Source organism: Meriones unguiculatus, chromosome 1 (assembly GCF_030254825.1).
Source record: "Meriones unguiculatus strain TT.TT164.6M chromosome 1, Bangor_MerUng_6.1, whole genome shotgun sequence".
NCBI lineage: Eukaryota > Metazoa > Chordata > Mammalia > Rodentia > Muridae > Meriones > Meriones unguiculatus.
The window spans coordinates 172,668,587-172,689,917 of record NC_083349.1 but is presented as its reverse complement, the minus strand read 5'-3'; the positions used below and the strand labels follow the sequence as shown (position 1 = coordinate 172,689,917).

At 47.1% G+C, this 21,331-nt stretch overlaps 2 protein-coding genes across 10 annotated transcripts in view; one reads left to right on the top strand and one right to left on the bottom strand.

Moving 5' to 3' along the window:
• The window catches only part of St3gal4 (ST3 beta-galactoside alpha-2,3-sialyltransferase 4), a 35,357-nt gene extending 28,236 nt beyond the window's left edge, over positions 1–7,121 (top strand). For all 4 annotated transcript variants that reach the window (XM_060371496.1, XM_060371490.1, XM_060371488.1 and 1 more), the window contains exons 7-11: positions 283–378; positions 484–673; positions 1,379–1,522; positions 5,764–5,907; positions 6,220–7,121. In XM_060371496.1, the coding sequence (XP_060227479.1) occupies positions 283–378; positions 484–673; positions 1,379–1,522; positions 5,764–5,907; positions 6,220–6,306 (661 nt within the window). In that variant the 3' untranslated portion in view covers positions 6,307–7,121. The remainder of the gene's footprint in view (positions 1–282; positions 379–483; positions 674–1,378; positions 1,523–5,763; positions 5,908–6,219) is intronic.
• Positions 7,122–11,316: 4,195 nt separating this feature from the next.
• Positions 11,317–21,331, bottom strand: part of Kirrel3 (kirre like nephrin family adhesion molecule 3) — a 553,630-nt gene continuing 543,615 nt past the window's right edge. For all 6 annotated transcript variants that reach the window (XM_060371465.1, XM_060371462.1, XM_060371477.1 and 3 more), the window contains 2 exons: positions 18,325–18,411; positions 11,317–17,807 (listed from right to left, as the gene is read on the bottom strand). In XM_060371465.1, coding sequence (XP_060227448.1) covers positions 17,364–17,807; positions 18,325–18,411 — 531 coding nt within the window. In that variant the 3' untranslated portion in view covers positions 11,317–17,363. The remainder of the gene's footprint in view (positions 17,808–18,324; positions 18,412–21,331) is intronic.

Sequence of the window (21,331 nt, the reverse complement as noted above, 5' to 3'; positions counted from 1 at the left end):
TTCTTTTGCTGGGGTTCCTTGTAGTACTCTGTGTGCCTTCCCTGCTCTCACTGTCTCTTTGCTATGCTTGGCTTGTTTGTATTTCATTTTGAGGTTCAGGACTTCAAGGTCAGTAGGACTATTAGCAGGGCCACTTCGTGTGCCTGATCCACACAGATCAGTGGCTGAGGAGAACCTGGAAGTAATCCAAGTGATAGCCCGCAGGCAGATCAGATCAGATAAGAGTTCAGCAGGGCAGGGCTTACTTCCAGGTTTGACCACTCGCTCTTCTTCCCATGGCAGCCTCGATTGTCGGCGCTGTGTTGTGGTGGGGAATGGGCACCGGTTGCGGAACAGCTCACTGGGAGGTGTCATCAACAAGTATGACGTGGTCATCAGGTGTGTGGTCATCCTTCCTGCTTCTTTTTGGGTCCCGGATGTCCCAAACGGGGGCTGTCAAAAAGCCTGGCATCTGTAGTAATGGATATTCTTTCCCTGGCCCAGATTGAACAATGCTCCTGTGTCTGGCTATGAGGGAGACGTGGGCTCCAAGACCACCATACGTCTCTTCTACCCTGAGTCAGCCCACTTCGACCCCAAAATAGAAAACAACCCAGACACGCTCTTAGTCCTGGTAGCTTTCAAGGCAATGGACTTCCACTGGATTGAAACTATCTTGAGTGATAAGAAGCGGGTAAGTTGGGACAGGTGGGAGAAAGAGATATGGTGATAGGGATGCCAGCCCGGTCAATGTCCCACACAGTGTCTTGTGACGATATTAGAGGGTTGGTGAAGGGACAGAGTGAACCAGGCTTTTCACAGCCAGAGCCTTAGGCGTCTTGCCAAGGGCATTGTTTTATAGAGCTGCTGATAAGCTGCCCCGCATGATAGCTCAAGAGCCTGTAGGAGCTGGAGTGGCAGCCAGAGGCCCTCTGGGCTGGAGGGTTGCCAGGAATAGGAGCACTGTTAATATGTATTTGGGGACAGAGAAGCTGTCCCTCCATTACCTTGGAAAAGGGAGCATTTTGTGCCTTTCCTGATAGTCCCCACAAAGAGCCTACTTCCTCAGGTTGAAGGCTGAACTGGTATTTTTTTGCCCAGTATGTAGACAGCCTAAGGCTCAAGTCCCTTCTTGTCTGCATGTCTCTGAATCAGGTAGTGGTCAGACCCCACACTCTCCATATGTTAACACCTTTCCTTCCTGATAAGGGGCCCCTCTTGACCTTTCCTTTGGTCTCATCTCGGCACAACTCTTACGTCAATTCTGAGGTATCTGAACTCCTGAGGTATCTATCTTGACTGGGATCCCATCCTCTACCTGAAGACTACTAACTGGGTTAGAGTTGAGAAATTGGTCTTTAATTATTTTCATCTCTCCCTTCTAACCCTACCCCTATAGGTGCGAAAAGGTTTCTGGAAACAGCCTCCCCTCATCTGGGATGTCAACCCCAAACAGATTCGGATTCTTAATCCCTTCTTTATGGAGATTGCAGCTGACAAGCTCCTGAGCCTGCCCATACAACAGCCACGAAAGATCAAGCAGGTGATGACAAGCTGGTGACAGGGAGACCAAGCTTCGGGGAGGTTGGGATAATGGTGGGAAGTGAGAAGGAAAGAATGATAATGGGCACAGCTTGCACTTGACCTTTGAAGAAAGGTTTCTTAGCATGATGCCTTGATGGACAGTGTGTACTTTGGAGAACTGAGGTATCCTGAAAGTGGAGTGAGTGAAAGGTCTAGATTAGACTTGGGTGCTGGACTTTAAGATGCTTTTGGCAGGTTCTTCTCAGAATTAGTAAGCTGGGAGCTGCTGGCACTCTCACTGGCCCTTATCTTTGGGAATCGTTACTGTTAGACCTTTAGCTTACAATCTTATATTGGAACATACTGAACTGATGGAGTGAATGGAGACTAAGCTTCGACAGTCTGTATTGCACATCATGGGTATGGTGAAGCAGTTTAGGGAGCTATGAGTTATAGCTTTGATTTCAGGACCCTGTGTCCTGGTAGTCTTCAGCTGGCAGAGTTTACCCACTAAGGTAGCTTTGCAAATATTGTTTCCATGTGCCTCTCCTTAGACTCTCTCGTGGGGACAGGTGAGGCAGCAGAAAGAGGTCAGTAGTAGTCATTGGTAGGACTCTTGGTTTTGCCATTTTCTTTTTTCTTTCATTTTCTTTCCTTTCTTTCCCTCTTTCTTTCTCTCTTCCTCTCTCTCTTTCTTTCTCTTTCTTTCTTTCTTTCTTTCTTTCTTTCTTTCTCTCTTCCTCTCTCTCTTTCTCTTTCTTTCTTTCTTTCTTTCTTTCTTTCTTTCTTTCTTTCTTTCTTTCTTTCTTTCTTTCTTTCTCTCTCTCTCTTATTTATTATGTAGACAATATTCTTTCTGCATGTACACTTGCATGCCAGAAGAGGGCACCAGATCTCATTATAGATGGTTGTGAGCCACCTTGTGGTTGCTGGGAATTGAACTCAGGACTTCTGGAAGAGCAGCCAGTGCTCTTAACCTTTGAGCCAACTCTCTAGCCCCTGGCTGTGACACTTTCTATGGTTCTCAGGCCGACCTAGCCCTGGGAGAGTTCAATTGCTTAACAGAATGATGGGGATAATAGTTGTACTGACCTCTTAAGGTATGGTAGGACTTAAAATGATAATAATATAAAATGTCAGTCATTGAGACTGGAACACAGCAGCTGCTCTAGCAGTATTTGTCCTCTGCTGTTTGTTAGTTTTCTTGAGAAAGGTTGGCCTCAATCTTATGGTAATCCTCACAAGTACTGGGATTATAAGTATGAGCCACTATACCCAGCTAATATTAGCCAGATTTTAAACCAATATGTTTATTCTTGACTATCTGTATTATTAAACATCATGTAGTGAATGCCTGCAGCATGACTGACCCATGGGGAGCCTGAGCTCGTATGCCTAGACAATAAACTGTGCCCCCTGCTCTAAAGAGACGCTGGGTAGCAGAGTAAGCTGCAGGTCGCACTGCGGAGTGACAACATCTCACACTAGAGTTGTTAAAGTGCAGCGGAGACATCGAGGGGGACATGCATCTGCTGAGCTGTCTCAGGAACTCTACAGTCAGGTGGTACCATCATTGATCTTGTGGGCATCATGGTGTATATTAGGCCTGAAGTGGCAGGAAGCAGTCCATTTGGTGTGGACATACAACCCTGCCAATACCAAGTTGTCCTAGTTCAAGTGGAGTTAAAGGCAGAAAGGGGGATTTCTTTTAAGATAAGGTCTTACTGTGTAGACCAGGCTGGCCTGGAACTCACTGAGATCTACTTGCCTCTGCCTCTTGAGTGCTGTGGTTAAAGGTGTACACCGTCATGCCATGGATAGGGATAGAGTGAAGGCTTTAGAGGGAAGTAAGAGAAGGTGAGGATCTGAATCCAGTTCAGATGGGAAAAGAAAGAACTCTATAGACTTGACATTGCACTAGTTTTTCATTGCTGCACAATTACAGTCAGCTTAGTGGCCTTAAAAACATCCTAGCACTGGCTCATGGCCTTGTAGGTTCTTTGTAGTATCACAGGTTGATCATAAAAACCGAGTTCCTATCTGGAGGCTTTGTGGGAAATTTTTCTTTCAGACTTGTTTTAGGTGAAAGAATTGGGTTTCTATGGTTGTAGGATTAGGGTTCCCCCATTCTTTCAGGCTGTGGAATGAGCGAAGAGGTACCCTCAGGTCTTGGAGGCTGCTTGCATTCCTTGCCCTGTAGCTCCCTCCATCTTCAAGCCACTTAGAGCTCAAATCTGACTTACTTCATCTCTGACGTCAGCATCCAGATTTAGATGGTTTAGGTAATCAGGTCAGTTTGCTAGGGTGGTTCCCCTCATAAGAACTGTGTGAAATAATGAACTGTTATTTAAGCATCCTATTTGCATATTTCCCATACCTATGAAAGAAAGCAATTATGAAAGAGAAGCAGGGGGGTGTTGCTGTTTCAGTCAGTGTCACTATTGCTGTGATGAAGCACCATGACCCAAAGCAAGCTGGGGAGGAGTGGGTTTGTTTTGCTTACACTTCTATATCAGAGCTTATTATTGAAGGAAGTCAGGGTAGGACAGGAAGATGGAGGCAGGAGCTGGAGGAGCGCTGCTTACTGGCTTGCTCCTCATGGTTTGCTCAGCCTGTTGTTTATAGACTCCAGGACCACCAACTCAGGAGTGGCACTACCTACAATAGTCTGGGCCCACCCACATCAGTCACTAATGAAGAAAATGCCCTACAGGCTTGCCGATAGCAGCATATTATCAGGGCAAGTTCTCAATTGATGTTACTTCCTCTAAGTTGACTCTAGGTTGTATCAAGTTGACTTTAAAAAACTAGCCATGGTGGCACACACTTTTAATCTCAGCACTTGGGAGGCAAGGCGGATCTCTTTGAATTCAAGGGCAGCCTAGGCTACACAGAGAAACCCTGTCTTGGAACAAACAAACAAACAAACAAACAAAACCAAAAACCTAGCTGTCATGAGTTCTACAATTCCATCTCCTGCCACCTATCGCTTGAGGGTAGGACTGGGAGGTTTATGAATAGTTGTAGGTTTCCCTGGTTTCCTGCTTGGATGAACGGTCAGTTGTGATGTACTTATTTAGTACAGAGAATGCCAGGTGGAGGGCACTGTGATGACTGTAAGGGGCAGAACTGGTGAGGAGGTGATGGCCATGTGACTCTGCAGGCCTCCAATCTGGATGAGAGAGCACAGGGTGGTTAAAGTGCCAGGAGTGGCCGAGTGTAGAAGCTGATGTCTGTAATCCCAGCACCCGAGAGGAAGAGGTAGGATTTCAAAGTTAGCCTCATCTACTTAGTAAGTTCAAAGCCAGCTAGAGCTACATGTCATCCTGTTTTAAAGACAAAAAGTAGCAATGGTGACAAAGAAGGCTTACCAAGAAGCCGTGTAGACAAAGAGACAATTAAAAGGGGTGCTGGGAGAAAATTGGCCTTTAAGAGGTCTTATGGAGGCCAGGAAGTGACTCTCAGGGTGAGTGGGCAGGTGAAATGTTGTAGAAAGCTGGCTCTTGCAATGAAGCAGTGCAAACTTTCTGAAGTTTGAATATTGGTCCGAGCATCAAACAGAAGGAACGGGATCCTCACAGCAGCCCATAAGGTGGGCAGGCAAGGTATCATCGACCCTGCTGTACAGAAGAGGTGTATACACAGCCACAAGTGTTGAACCATCAGGCCCAAGGATGAGGCAGATCCCTCTCACCCTCTTTGCATAAGTTATTTATGTTTGCGAGCTCTAGTGTTCTCCTTTATAAAATGTGGCTGATAACAGTCTCCGTACATGTGTTTAGAGGGGGGCTGAATAAGATGGTGTATTATGTTGTGTTCATATGCAACATGATGCCTAACCCATAGTAAGTACTCAAGCAACAGGACACTAAGCTCCAGCCTCTAGAGGCTCCTCTCTGCACAGGGCGCACATAGTGCAAGCAGACACATACACATACACGTAAAAATAATAAATGGTTAAAATTCTAAATTTAAAATCAGGGCGAGGGGATGTGGACCAGGCGTAGGACACTTGCCTAGAATACACGAGGCCCAGGTTTTGTCTCCAGCACCACAGAGAGCTTAGAAATTCCTAGAGTAACAAATCCACGTTCTCATCTGCCTTAGCTCCATTCAGGTGCTTACCTTCGCCGTTGCTTTGTTGTACGGCTAAGGTAAAGGATGTTTCTGTGGCAGAACACTGACCCTGGGTGTGTGAGAGGTGGATGGAGGAGGAGGGGATTCTGGCTTCTTCAAATGCCCTCCTACTCTGTCCCTCAGAAGCCAACCACGGGTCTGCTAGCCATCACCTTGGCCCTTCACCTCTGCGACTTAGTGCATATTGCTGGCTTCGGCTACCCAGATGCCTACAACAAGAAGCAGACCATCCACTACTATGAGCAGATCACGCTCAAGTCGATGGCGGTAAGTGGCCCTGATGGGAGCCCAGTGAGCCTGGTGGGCTAGGACGACACGGCTAGAGAGATGTTGGGTGAGGGGGAGGCTCAGGGGCACAGAGTGGTTCTGGATGTGGTCATTCCGTGTCAGACTGGTACCTGGGCATCTGGACACCTCAGCTGACATCCTCTACATTTGCTGCGTGACTTCTGGCTCCTTTCTGAGAACCCACATAAGGAGGAGAACTCCTAAGAAGAGTGGGGCCAGGGTGAGTGGGAAGGAGACCGTTCTAAAGAGCCGCCTGGGGACCCTCATTTACTTCCTTGGCTGTCTCCACAGGGGTCAGGCCACAATGTCTCTCAAGAAGCCCTAGCCATCAAGCGGATGCTAGAGATGGGAGCGGTCAAGAATCTTACGTACTTCTGACTCGGATGAACACTTCGCTTGCCTACTTTGCCACCTGAGTGGCCTGACTTTGGGGTGCCTGGTGCCAGTAAAACCCCATTGAGCTCACCCTCCGTGGGGAGGGTGTTCTGGGACTGGCTAGGTCTCAGGAGAGGCTATGCCCCTGGCTGCTTTGGTGAAGTCTAAATCCAGACAGGGTGGATACACCGAGGCTACAGGAGCCCGGCCAAGGCAGTGGGGCTTGCTGCTGTGGCGTCTCCTTTCTGCCAGCACAAAGAGGTTTTTTTGTTTTGTTCTTGTTTTGGGTTGTTTAGTTTTTTTTTTTTTTTAATTTTTGTTTGTTTTTTTTTCTGTTTTGTTTTGTTTTGTTTTTGAGACAGAATCTGACTGTATAGCCCTGGCTTATCTGGAACTCACTATGTAGACCAGGCTGGCCTTGAACTCACAGAGATCCAACTGCCTCTTCCTCCCGAGTGCTTGGATTAAAGGCATGCACTATGCCTGGCCTCAGCACCAAGAGATTATTTAACATGATATTTAATTAAGGGGTAATAAAATGCAATGGGCTGGTCCCATGGCATTCACAAAAGGGGCACAACACAATGTTCTGCCCACTTTTTAATAAAATTTACATTTGTTTGGCCTGTTATGGCCTAATCCTAGAGCTGGCCTCCCAGGAGGATGGAGGCATCAAGAGTGGGAGGGTGTCCTCCAGAGTGGAGTTGCTTTCTCCCAGCAGGCATGGGAAGAGCATTGACAAGGGGGTTCCACCTAGGAGGGGCCTCACCTGGAAAAGAGGTTGCAAAAGACAATTAAAATATTTTTTTTTCCTAAAATGGAAGTACTTGTAAAGCTCTGTGTCCTTTCATGTTGGGGAGCGCATTGCTGGGGGTGTGATAGTGCACAGACCTGAGATTGCAGCAGGACATAGTCATGTTGGTGAAGAATTTTTGAGATGTGCCCAGGCAAGCATTACCACCCTGGCACAGCAGCAATTAGAGCCCAGATCAGCCCTGTCTTCAGACACCTAGCCTGGCATCTTGCATCCCAAGGAACTAAGGAAGGGAGGAGAGGCGAAGGGTGCCAGATGGAAGTGGCAGCATCTTTTCCCATCATCCTTTCTCTCCCTCCTCATTCTTTAGTTATCCAGACCTTAGGCTGGGAATTGCATGTTTTAAGGACAGGGTGGGGTCAGAGAGAGAAAGCTGTTTCCCTTCTCAAATTAAGTGGGAATCATAAAATAGAGCTGGTGGAAGGCCCTATGAGTACAGCAGTATAGGTTGCCAGCACTGCAGTGGGCAGGGCTGGAGGACAGTACTGGAGGGGCTGGCAAATCCTGTCAGTCAGTGGTCCAGAGAATGAGACTGTTTCTTTCCCAGGTCCTTTGAAACTTCACAGTCCTGCCATTTGCTTGGCTCTCTGGCTCTTATTCTCCATCTTCTAGGCCTTGCTCTCCTGCCAACTGGGCCTACTGCCACCCCCACAGCTGTTTCTTTACATCTGGAGCCAGGAGGGAGTGTTGGAAGTAGGGGACTGGAACTCACAGCTGTGTTCCTGGCTTTCTCAGAAAGAGCTGAGGTTTTGAGACAAGCCAGGCTGGGACGGGATAGATTCAGAAGGGCAGTGGATTGGGAGGGACTGAAGAGGGTGACCCCATATCCTGGACACCACTGGACCACCACAGGATGACACAGTACAGAGAACAGCCAGCCTCATCTGACAGAACACTCCCGAGGAACAGCCAAGTTGTGTGTGGCCGGAGGGGATTCTGAAAGGAAGTAGGACCGCACTGTCTGAAGCCCCCTCATTTCTCTACCCGCTGGGACAAGCTGTCTTACAGGCTTTTTCTTGGGAATAGACTTTGTAAGGGTCTGTGAGTGCCTCTAGACATCTATGCTTTGCTTATCTAAAAGGGAGTGTCTGTTTCTAAGTCCAAGGCCTTTCAAAGTGACTGTCTGCACACACTATCCAGCTGCCTTGGACTGAGGCCACTGCCTGATACTGAACGTGCCTAAACTGGAGCCAGAAGCCAGCACGCCAGGTCACACTGCCCCGCCTAACGCCACAAGTTCTCATAGATGGGGGAGTTTGTAATCTTAAAGCGCTGACAAACTCACCATCACATGCATAGCAAAGTGTGTATCTGGGCATCTATCCACCCAGACCATTCTTTGCTGGGTGGAGTGGGAATGGGCCTAGCTCTCTCCAAGCTGTTTGCAAGCTGAGGCAATGCCCTGCATGGGTCAAGGCTGAGAGTGGAGCTTTGATGTGGAGTTGTTGGATGGGGTTCTTTAGTGTTCTGGGAAAGAAGCTTTCAGCCCGACTTAGGTGAATAGACTGTCTGCCAGCCTGCCTGGTGCGGATTAAACCATGCCCTGAAAAGGCTGCTGGAGGGGAAAGAGGAAATAAAGGGGGACGAAACAGAGTTTACATCAGGTGGGGCCGGGTAACTCTCTGTTTCTTAAAGTCAGAAGATGCACCCACTTATCTCAGTTACCTGGGATGATTGAAAAATGAAGATTCCTGAGCACATGCTGCTGGGTGTGGGGCTCGGGAAGCAAACTCGAACAAGCATTCAGACCCATTCTAAGTCTAGACTCTAGTAGGATCTGTGGACCTCTTTTCAACCCTCCCAGCCTGGCTTGCAGTAAAGCCCATACTAATCCCCGGTGCCCTTGAACGGTGTTAAATTAGGCGCACCCGCTGGATCCGCCCTAGACGGAGGGGGTGTGGTGGGGAAGCGGCAGGGCTTTGACTGCGCTGAGTCTTAACCCTTGTCAGTGGCTGGGCGGGGTTATCTGGCAGAGTTTCCCCTGCTCACAGCCTCTCAGTGGGCCTCCACCCAAGTCCATTTCGGCTTTAGCACTGGACCCCGGGATCTCAAGGGGGAGGAGTGGAGTGGAGGGATAATCGCCGCTACCCACCAGGCCTGAAAACAGACCAACTGCTCAGGAGCAAAAGACGTCTTCACTACAGCGTCAGATTCTACAAATGAAGACCAGGGAGGCTCTCCACACAGAGTATAGGTTCTTCTTCTAACACATTTAAATGATGTCTTCATTTCAGATACTTCAAGGTGTGGCTTTTTTAAAAAATTGTTTTATTTTAAAATTACGTGTCTGAATGGTATAGACGTGAGGCATATACCATTGGCTATATGGTTGGATCTCCCCGGAGCTGAAGTTACAGGCGGCTGTGAGCTACTCCTCTTGGATCCTGGGAACCGAATTCTGCTAGTCTGGCCCTGCATGCTCTTAACCGCTGAGCCATCTTTTCAGCCCCTCCACTATGAGGTTTTGATTTACACTTACAGAGGACATAAGTATATATTCAATTGTTTTCCTCCTGAGACTGTCTAGTCTACAAAAAGTTTGAGCTTGGAAACAATACTGTCTGCAAGACAGTTAAGTGTAGTGTACACACACAAGAATCCGGCCCCTCCCTGCTGTGTCATTTAATTAGCCGAAGAAACCTCTGTTTCTCCATCTGGAAAATAACGATTACCCACGCCTGTCTCACAACAAAGTCTTAAGGATCTAATGGGAACATGATTGTAAAGACATTGTGTGGACTGTAGAGTGCGTATAAATAACGGGACTGGAGAGAAGCCTTGCGTAATGGAAAATGCTGGAGAGCATATGGGAACCGTGTGCTAGAGTTGTGGGACCAAATGCTTGCCCCGGCACTGGATTAACCCACTTGGGAGAAACGTCTGTCTTGAATCACACCCACAAGCTTAGTACAGGGCTGTGGCAGTGAAATGAGGGAAATGAAGGTTTTGCATAATCAGCGAACTCAGTGCAAAGCCCTCTCTAGTGGTGGTTTTCACGTTACAGTCTGACACCTCGAGGGATTCTTGGAAAAGTTTGGAGAGTGATGTCACCCTTTTTAGTGGTATGTGGGATGTCACGGTAGCTTCCTAAACACAACTTCATAGTTGGTGTGTGCTGCTCAAAGCCTTCCGAATGTTTTGGTAATCTTAATTTTAGTTACAGAAAAGGATTTGGTAGTTCAAACTCACCTTGGTTCTGTACAAGCTGGGTTCTAGGAAATGAGATCTGTCTTCCAACTTAAAAGCCAGAGGTGAGTGCAGATGGCCCTCAACTAATAAGGATTCCACTGTGAAATCAAGATGCATTCAGTGGAATTTTGCCCTTCTTAGCTGATATGTAGAACAATAATAAGCCCTTGATGGAGGACAGCAGCGGTGACCCACAGCACTTAGCCAATCATGTGGTCACTCTGCTACTTCACTCTAGGCTATGTTGTGGCTAGGTGTACTATTGCTTCCTCCCCCACCCCCTTTATGCTTTTTTTCCTTGCAGTGTACCCTAAGCTCTGGTACTCACTATGTAACCCAGGATGATCTTGAGCTCATGGCAATCCTCCTGCCTCTTCAATGCTAGGATTACAAATTGTGTTATGGCACCAAACTGAAATGGGTGTTTTTACTTACACTATTTATCATGAACAAAGACATGTATAAGGATATAACCCCGTTATAAATCAAGTAGTGTGTGTGTGTGTGTGTGTGTGTGTGTGTGTGCTTCATATACTTTTTTCCCCTATGCCATCCTTGCTCAGTGTCAGGTGAAAAAGAAAGTAGGTACAAATGGCTATCTGGTACCTATTAGCATACCAAAGTCCATGCTGGCCTCCAGGCTTTCACAGCTGCCCCTCTCACTCACCCCCACTCCCTCAGCTTCTCATTCCTAGAGAATCCTGCCATTTGAGCCATGCACTCTCTCAGTTCTCTCTTTGCTCTTCCTCTCTTGGTCCTCCACTCTTTGCTCTCTTTTATCTTCCTCTCCTCTCTTTCTCTCTCCCCCTGATCCATTCTGCTGGTCTTTGTTTAGTCTACTACTTTCTCTCACTGCTCTCTGGCTGTACTGTGTATTTATCTACAATAAAAACCTCCTCAGCCATACCCTGGAGTGGCCATGTCCTCATTTAACACAGTTAGGATCTTTGAATTTCTGTGCCCAAGAAATAAGCTTCAAATATAATGGTGTGCACACTTTTAATCCCAGCACTCTTGAGGCAGAGGTAGGTGATCTCTCAGTTCATTGCCAGCCTGGTCTACATAGCAGTTCCAGGATGGGGCAACAACAAAGAGAGACCCTGTCTGAAAAACAAAAAACAAATAAGGTAGAGGGGTAGGGGTGTATGTAGTATAGTTGGTAGTTTGCCTAGCACACACAATGCTCTGGCTTAGATTCTCAATACCACATAAATGGAATGTGGTCACCCACACCTGCAATCCCAGTACTTGGTAAATGGTGGCATGGTAATCCAAAGTTTGAGGTCATCCTGGGGTAGACAGCCGGATTGAGACCAAGCCCTGATTACAGGAGACCCTGTTTGAAAAAGGAAAGGAAAGGGGGGGGGCAAGGTTGAGACTCAAGAGATGGCAAGGTTTGGGAGGAGCCCAGATGCTCTGGAAGCCTCAGCTCCCTCACTTAGAAAGACAGCAGGAAGAGCAGCTGAGCTAGTTAGAATGTTTGGCAGAGGGGTTAGGGAAACTGGAGCTCTGGGAGGCAGATGTTATTGCTTGTTCATAGCAGACTCCTGGGGAGAGCCAACATTATAAAGCATACAGAGGCATGTCTTCTTCTACAGGGACAATGGAGCTGGGTAAAGGCAGGCAGAGAGAAAGAGAGGAGGTCTGGGGATGGAAGTTGCAATTACCAAGCTAGGCTATTCCAGATCCACTTATATTTCTTTTCTTTCTTTTTTTTTGTTCATCTACCATGAATTTTAACATTTTGCTTTTTTTAAAGTGAGGTCTTTCTCTTTGTCAAGCATCTGCCTGAGGAGGTGAATCTCAGGAGTAAAAGTTGGAGTCTGATGGAAGTCCTGTGGGGCCTCTGTTGGGTTGCTGTACTGAAGTAGCCCCTGTGTGATAGGAGACGAGCCAGGGGAAGTTTGTAATTAAGTTATTGAAAGTCCTGCTGTAGCTCTAACCTGTTCTCACCACTTTGTCTATATTTGCCCCCTTTCAGGATTTCTCCAAAGTTCAGTGCCCATTTAGTGAGAAGAATTCAATTTCTTATTGCACAGGCAACAAAGCCCTGGTCCTTAAATTTCCATGCAGAAGGAATAAAGGGGGTATCTTTAACTTATTCCCCTTGATATCCTTTTGGCCTAATTGTCAGTGACATTTGGGGATGATCCCCTCCTAAATTCAGCTTTCTATCTGAACTAATGTTTTCCTTTTGCATAACTGGGGATAGATTTTACAGGACTCACCTTCTCCTAATGAAGTTGTGCCTTCCAGACTTCATTTTCTAATCTTTTTGGGTGTTAATTCGTTAGATTCATGCTCCCCCCCAACCACTAGCACTGCCACAACAATTATAAAAAAAAAGAAATTAAAAAAAAAAAGCATTCTTCGAATGTCCTCATTGCATTCCAAGATATTGCCAAGGGTCAAGAGGTTAAGGAGCAGCGGAAAGAGATGCTTGTGTTTGTTTGGTGTTTCCCAGTCAGGGAATTCAAGGGACCCACTTGATCAGGAGTTCAGGATGCCCTTGCTCTATGGGTGGCTTGACTGTCCTGAAGAGCACTGGGAACATGGAATGCCAGGCAGATATTGACAGAGGCATGCATATAGCCAGGACTAGCTAGAGGTGTGGAAGCCACATGCTAAGGTGGCATTTAATCCCACGTGGCCTAAAGGGTACATGCTCTGTATATAAAATCAAAGACATACACCACAGCTTAAAGATGTATCCTGTGAATGATGTATGTTCACAAAAGGCTATTATTATTATTATTATTATTATTATTATTTTGCTTACTTGTTTCATTGTTTGGTTTGAAGTTCTGAGGATCAGACCAGGGGCTTTGCACAAGCTAGGGAAGCTCCTTGCCACTGAGTTATATCCTCATCCTACACAGAAGGCCCTTCAAGAAAAGCTGTGGTAGCTTTAAAGCCACAGTACTTGTGATGAAAGCATTCAGTGCATGTTAAAGACTCAGATTAGACACGAGGGGATGTGGCTCAAGGAAGAATAACCTTTATGGAGGAAAAGAACTGATGATGCAACAGCAAACACCTCCTCATCCAGGAAAACAATCCTTATGTATAGAAAGAAGGACAACTTGACATTTTATCACCTTTCTCTGTTTAAGACCTGGCTAGGGAGACTGAGCCACAGGAGAGACTGGAGCCCTCTTTATCTGCAGAGTGCTGTTTATCAGTGACTGCCAGCGATGGCCAGCGATGGCTGCAGGTTTTGATGCTAGGACTGCTGATGGCTGGTATGTAGCTGCAGCTTCTCAAACCAATCCAGGTAAGATGCTTTCAAAGCCAGGGGGTGTGGTGGCTTTAATTCCAACACTCCAAAGGCAGAGGCAGGGGCATCTCTGAGCTCAACTCACTCTGGTCTACAGAGTGAGTTCCAGGACAGCCAAGGCTACACAGAGAAACCTTGTCTTGAAAAATAAACAACAACAACAAAAATGCTTTCAAAAGGCTTTTGTAAAGTGAATTGTTTTTCCCCCAATAGACAAACTTACTGGCCCTTTAAATAATTTATATTTGAATTAAGATTTTTTTAAATTAAAAATCTGTACAGTTAGTAAGAGTTTGAAAGCAGGGATGTGGCCAGTGGAAGAGTACTTTCTTAGCACACTCAATGTCAGAGGCTTGATCCATAATACTACAAAAGAAAAAAAAATTAGAAGTTTGTCTTATGGGGAAAGTTTGTAAAGAGAACTCTAAGGACAGCACTTTCTATTCGCTTTTACTTTCCTTTTTTTCCCCCCTGATGGATACCATCACAAATCACACATTCCCGGGAAGTTCTAATCACACTGGTGGATATGCAAACTCCTGTTTCACTTCCTGCTCCATAACAGCAAATACCATATCCAGCATATTTTCCTTCCCAGCCAGGAAGCGAGGGATGGACTTCCTGTTAACCCGTCTCAGTTCTGAGAAACCGTTCAAGGACTACATCAGGTTTGTCTGCACCACTTTGTTGATCTCATTTCCTTGACCTCAGCATTCCTGAAACTCAAAGGTGGTTTCTAGGCCTGTGCTTCACAATGACTTGTTTCAACAGGCTTCTCAGAAATAGATTTGGTGTGGCATTTTAGCTCTTTATTCGAAAGCACTTCCTATTCTGTTGAAGTTGAAGGGTGGTGGAAATAACCCTGGCCTTTGCAGACTGATATTCAGCCTGAGAATTAGAAACTGGGCTCCTGTCCAGTGACTGTGAGCCAATAATGAAGTCCCAGCTATCAGGAAACTGGATCCTGGCCTGCGTAGGGGGGAGTGACACACAGAATGGCTTTGTTTCTCGGCCAGTCTGTGGTCTTTCCAGGTCATCCGGGGACTTAAGGTGGAGGGTGAAGGCCTGCCTCCTTGATAGAGCGGTGGCTTGTCCTTGTCCAGCCTGCTCTTGAGTAGCACATGGTCAGTCAGTCTTTATGGTTAGACACTTCCACCAGTACTCTAGAGAGGGTGGCTTTGAGCTTGCACTGTGGCTGGCATAGAGATATCGCGTACTGGAAGTGATGTGAGTCGAAATCTTACATTTGTTTCCTATTATCTCCATGGTCTCGAGCAAGCCTTTTGGATTCTTTAAGCCTCATTTCCACATATGTAAAACATGAGGTTTCGGCTGGGAGGTGGTGGCACACACATTTAATTCCAGCACACGGGAAGCAGAGGCAGGCTGATCTCTGTGAGTTCAAGGCCAGCCTGGTCTACAAATTGAGTTCCAAGGCAGCCAGTGCTATACAGAGAAACCCTGTCTTGAAAACAAACAAACAGAAACAAACCAACACCCCCAAACCAAAAGCCAAGTAAGGATGCTTTATCAAATTGAGAGAATTCAGTAAAACGCAAGTGTAGAGTGCTCATGTTAATCACACAGGAAAACACTCACTGTAGCGGATTCAGAGCCCCCCCTTCTTTTTTCTATCTTTTCTCTGCCTCCACTCCTGTGAGAGCCAGCAAGGAGATGACTGAGTGGTGTGAACACATTTGGGCTCCTTCTCAATGCTCCAGATTGCCCACCCTCACCCCAAACCTGAAGTGGAGGGAATTTCCCCTACAGAAGACTGTGCAGTTTTCTGCCCATGCTCTACTCTCTCACAAACACTGTATGGCTGGCCTGTTTCCTTTGCCATTCTTGCTATGTTGGCACATGGGCATCACACAGTCTGATCACGGTCACCTTGGTGCTGTCTCTTCATCCTTTATAATTGTCTACTCTGAGACAATTTTTTGAGGAAGTTTGGAAACGTTGGGAAACAGAATCGAAGCAGGAAGGTGCTCTGAGTGGAGTAGCTATAAAGGCCAGGCATAAGATCTAAGGGCAGGACCACCCAAGGAAACAGAGTATGGAGGACGCACAAACTTGATGATGAAGAATCTCGTGGTGGGTAAGGACCTCCAAAAAAAGGTTTCAGAAGAAGAGTCAAGAGCTGGTGAGGACCTCCCACCCTTAGGAACAATTTGGGCTCTTCAGAGTTCTGTTTGAACCCCATTCCCTGTACTAGAACACTAATTCATGTATCCATCCTGCCTGCTATGATGATATTTATTTTTCTACTCCGACAAGTGTGCTGAGATTGTTTTTCTTTTTTCTTTTTGAGTCCTATATTTGGGTTTTAGAGTGTTGGTGGTGGTCTATAGTCTTTCAAGATGGCCTGCTTCTTGTATCTGAAGTGTAGGGAGACTCCCTTGCAGAATATTACTGAGATAAAAGGATCTGGCCAGTGCCCAAACTCATGGTATTAGCTGTATTTGGCAAGAATTGAGTTTGGTGAGACTTGTTTTTGTTTGTTTGTTTGTTTGTTATTTGTTTGTCTATTTGTTTTGGCTGACTTCATCCACAAGCAAAGAGTTAACTTGTAGGTTCTATTATGATGACAAACAGCCCCAAAAATGACCTTCCCTGCCTGGGAAAAACTGATGTGAAGAATGGCAACAAAACAGAACAGAACAAAACAAGGCAACAACGAAACAAGCAAAAATCCTGATGTCCCACAGGGGTCTTCCTGTGGCCTTTCAGAGACAAAAGCACAGAACAGGTTTGATGGGGTAATGGCCCTAACGTTTATTCTTAGGTGAGGAGTGATGGGAGGGAGAGGTGCAGAAAAAAACTGTCCCTCTTGCACACAGAGTCCTGTCTCCTGGAGAACGAATAAATGTTCCTTGTGTTCATCAGCTGAAAAAAGTCTGCCTCATCCTCCAGCCTGCATTTCAGCCCCCTCAAAACCGCATCTCCCAGGAAGCACTCTGCAATAACTGTCCAACAGACCCTGACCAGAGAAGTTCTTGTACTCCTTATATTAGCTTGATTGTGCTGTGGGAAGGAGGGGAGAACACAAAGCGGGGGTGAGGGTGAGGGCTCTGAATTGCACAGCCTGGCACAGGGTATGTTGGGCAAGGTGTTCTCCAGGCATTCACACTCTCTTTCCTTCCCTTCCTCAGCTCTGAGGATGCTAGACTCTGATGGGCCAATCCCACCACCAGGCCCAGAGACATCAAATCCAAGAACAGAACTGCAAGAATATAGACACAAACACCAAACACACTGGGGGTGGGCTCCCAGGCAGATGCTCCTTAGGTCAGGGTCAATTCTCAGCCCTCTGCCTCTGTGGTACGGGCTATGCACAGTGGGGAAGCTGGGGGGCTCTGGAGCAGCTCAGTGCTGGGACGTCCTCTGTTCCCCAAGGCTGTAAGGGACGCAGGCACCCGGGATGGCTTATGGGCAGCAAGAGGGGCTAGGAGAGTGGACGGCAGTTTCCTAAAAGCAAAGTTCTAGCTGCCCCTGGTGCCTGTGCGAGGACAAGGTGGTTGAAAGACCTGTAGGGAAGAGCAAGAGACAAAGGTATCCAGCCCTGAGCACTACACACTCAGCCGCATCCTCTTCGTTTCCCATCTGGGAGCCAGATTTGTGCTTGATCAGAGCTTCGAAGGAAGGTGGTAACAGAGGTGCACAGAGGCCACCCTGGAGGCAGCCAGTTCTAGGGTCCTCTGCAAAGCAGCCCCAGTCCGCGGAGAAGGAGAATGTGCCCTGTCCTCCTCCCTGGCCCATCCCCACCACAGTGTGTGATCTTCAGACGTGAGTCTGCATCCGCCGCTGCAGGGGTCGACTGGGGTCGGAGTTCTGGGAGGAGGACTGGGAGTGGTGGGAAGAGGAGGCGGAAGCCTTGCTGGCCTTATCGAACTGCACGTAGCCGTCCTGCTTGCCGCTGCTGCTGACGCTGCTGTCACACTGCGTGTCCAGGAAGGAGCTGCTGTCGCTGAGGGAGCCCCTCTGAAACTCCCGCTCACAAAGCTCAATGGAAGAGCTCCCCATGCCCAACACGAACCTCTGTCCATAGTCGTAGAGGCGGCTCTGGCCACTCAAGGTGCTGTAGATGTTGGTGAAGGACATGCCTGTGGGTACACGCTGCTTGCCTGTAGGTCGCAGGTCTGGCTGGCAGCTGGACAGGGAGATGGTTGGAGTTGAGTGGTGCTCTTTGAAGGTGTTGACGCTGTAGTAGCCATTGGTGGGGTCCTGAGTAGGCAAGAACAAGAGGCGTTTCCCCAGGGAGCCTACACTGGCTAAGCTGACCAGTCCGGCTTTGCACAGGGGAGGCACGGAGGGAGGGAAGGACTGGGGAGGAAGGGTACTGGATACAGGGAAGGGTTAGCATGGCAGGGATGCTAGCAGAGCCTGGCAGGTGCCCACTTGTCAGGAGAGAAGGTGATGATGTTTCAGACCTGGTTTACATGTGGGCGATTCAAGATCATTTGAAAAGCAGCCTTTAATTATTTTTGTGCATTTGTCCAGAACATGAATACTGGCTTTTCAAATCTATTTGTTACAAGACTGTGGGAGAGAATTGTAGGAATCCAGCCTTAACTCAGTGTTGGGGCAAAGAGAACAACTACTTTCAGTCTCTTCCCCTTAGACAGTGACACCTGTCCCCAGGCTGGCCTTGGGCCCTTCCATTCTGTTTGGTTCTTTGTTTGGGTAAAGGGTAGGTGGGGCCATCATCTCTGTAGTCCAGACCCACTGTAGCTACTCTTACCTTCAGGTTCTGAAACTCTTTCTCCTCTTCTTTGAGGACCTCCAGCTGCTTCAGCACCGAGTCTTGCTGGAACTCACCCCGATCCATCTACAACCCAAAAATGGCTACTCAGTACACAGAAGGTGGGCTCAACTCCACCTCCTCCCAGGAGAAGATGAAGAAATGAGTTCCAAGGATTACCATACATATCTCCTGCATGGCCTGGACTGCAGAAAGGCACATGAAAGAGTTGGATACAATTCTAGATCTCTAGATGGGGGTTCTGGAAACCCCCATCCCAGGACAGAGACAGAAGGGGGAGAGTAGAGGAGGCATCGGTATAACTGTGACAGGACCTTATTTTCTTCCATCGTGCAGGGACATCTTCTCCAGACTTCTCATCTGAATATTTGTTGAAAACTTCTGGTTAGGCCCTGCACCAATGGTCTTATATAGGCCAAATAAGACTCAGTGAGATAGAGCACTGACAATCAGCGAGATCTACCTGAGAAAAGTAAGTACCCACAGAACATCAACACTATAGAGCAGGCTCTTTAGGGCAGTCCTTCAACCAGAGCCAGGATGTTGGAAGGAATCTGAGTTGAGATGCTGGCAACATGCGTGCTATGGTTTGGATCTGAACTATCCCCCCAAGGCCATTTGTTCAAGGCTTGGTACCCCCATCATGTGGCACTATTAGGAGGTAGTACTTAGTAGAAGGAACTGAGGCCACTGGAGGTGTACCCTAGAAGAGGCCACTGGAATCCTGCACCATCTCGTCTCTCTTTGCTTCCTGGACAACATAAGGTAGACAGTCCTCTGCTTGCTGCATGCCATTGCTGCAGTGTTCTGCCTTGATGAGGGTCTGAAGGCCTCAGGATTGCAGGAACATGAACTGAAACCATGAGCCAAAACTTAAAAAGCAAAATAAAAATAAACTGTTCTTCTAGGCTGGAGAGATGGCTCAGAGGTTAAGAGCACTGGCTGCTCTTCCAGAGGTCCTGAGTTCAATTCCCAGCAACCACATGGTAGCTCATAACCATCTGTAATAAGCTCTGGTGCCCTCTTCTGACATGCAGGCACATATGCAGGCAGAATATGGTATAAATAATAAATACATCTTTGAAAAAAAAAGAAACTTCTTTCATTTTATTTTTTAATTAATTAATCAATCTCTCTGTGTATGTGCACATGCAATTATATCTATGCACGTCACAGGGTGTGTGTGGACATCAAGTGGCAATTTTTAGGAATTGGTTCTCTCTTTTCCTCCTGGTTCTGGGGTTTGGACTCAGATTGTCTAAGTATCCCTGGCTTTTACCTTCTGAATCATCTCACCAGTGCTGGTTTTTGTTGTTGCTGCGTAGAGATAGGACTCACTTTGTAGCTCAAGTTGATTTATGGCAATCCTCCTGCTTGAGCTTCAGAGTCTTGGGATTAGAGGTATAAATCAGTATGCCTTTCTTCTTCTTCTTCTTTTTGTGTGTGTTGTATTACAGCTCTGTGTGAATAAGTTGTGTGTGTGTATGAGAGAGAGCACGTGTGTGTTTAGGCCAGAGGTTGACGTTGGGTATCTTTTAAAATCATGCTTCATCTAATATTTTGAGACAGGGTTTCTGAGCCCAGAGATCATCAGTTTAGCTAGGCTGGCTGGAACGTGAGCACCAGTCAGTGAGCCCAAGGGATATTCCTGTCTCTACCTCCTGGAGACGGGGATTACTGATATATGCTTTTTTTCACCTGAGTTCTGAGAGAGTTGAACTCAAGACCTCACGTTTGTGTGTCAAGATAACCATCTCAACCGGGTCATCCCCGCAACCTTGATTTTCTCAGTGTTCTGTCATAGCAACAGAAAGCTGAATAACAAAACAGGTCACACCTTTTCCTCACAGCAGTGACTCAAATGAACCAGAAAACTGTCTTCCTTGACATATGCCAAACAGCCTTAGGGGAAAGGCTTCGGTCTCTCCTAATCCCCACCACACCTTGCTGTTAGGGCCTTGCATAGTGTGGTCATTGACCAGAATGCTTCCGGCCAGGGTGAGTGCAGCGCTTAGAGTTTATGAATGAATGAGTAATGGTTAGGTGTAGGATCAGGGCAGAGCTTCAACAGTGTGCGGTGACTGTATAAAGTGATCAGGGACCATAGAGATGCTTCCATCACACATAAGGCACACCACGCCTGCTGTGGCACTCTGGCACTCAGGCTCCAACCCAACTCTCTGAGCAGGGTGTTTTGTTGGTCTCTGTCGCATCTCAGTCTTGGAGGCACAAAGAATAGGCCATCGTGCTTTCATCCTCTTAAATTCCCTCACCAATTGCATTATTTTTTTTTTCCTTTGCTTTTTCAGTAAATGTTCCGGCTCCACCTAGATTGTTGTTGTTCTTTCTCACCAGATATAATGTCTGAGGCTACTTCCCCTTGATGATGGAGTATTTCCCAGATCATAGGGTAGAAGATCTCCCGGTGTGGAGGAAGGGGACCACTGAATATCTTCCCACGGGAGACTAGTTACAGAGCCTCAGCAAGTCCCTTCTGCCGAATTATCCCCTCTGCTCTGCCCAAAATACTCAGGCACACCTGCCCTCTTCCTGAGGTTATGACTTTGAGGAAGAAAAAAAAAAAAAAGCCTCCTTGGGAGAGAACTAAAAGGACCCATTAAGGATGAGCGGTAAACCTGATGAAGCTTAAGTAGTATCATTTCCTTCTCAGGTATGGGGTGTGGCTGCCCTCCTGTACGAAGAAACGCTCTGCTATGTCAGGCACTGTGTTAGAGAGGTTCTTCCCCCCCCCCCCCCCCCCCGGGAAATACATAACCTTTGCCCTTGAGAAGCTCTGGAGTATCTGGAGAGAATTCTATATCCAGCAGTGGGCTGTGAAAGAGGCTCATAGGGAGTTGAGCAAAAAGCGCACAACCTGCCAGTGTGTGAGGAGGGGGCAAGCTGAGAACATCTTGGAGTGGGTGACATTTGAACCAGTTCTTACTACAGGATGTGAAATTCAGCAGACAAGTCAACAGGGAGAGGG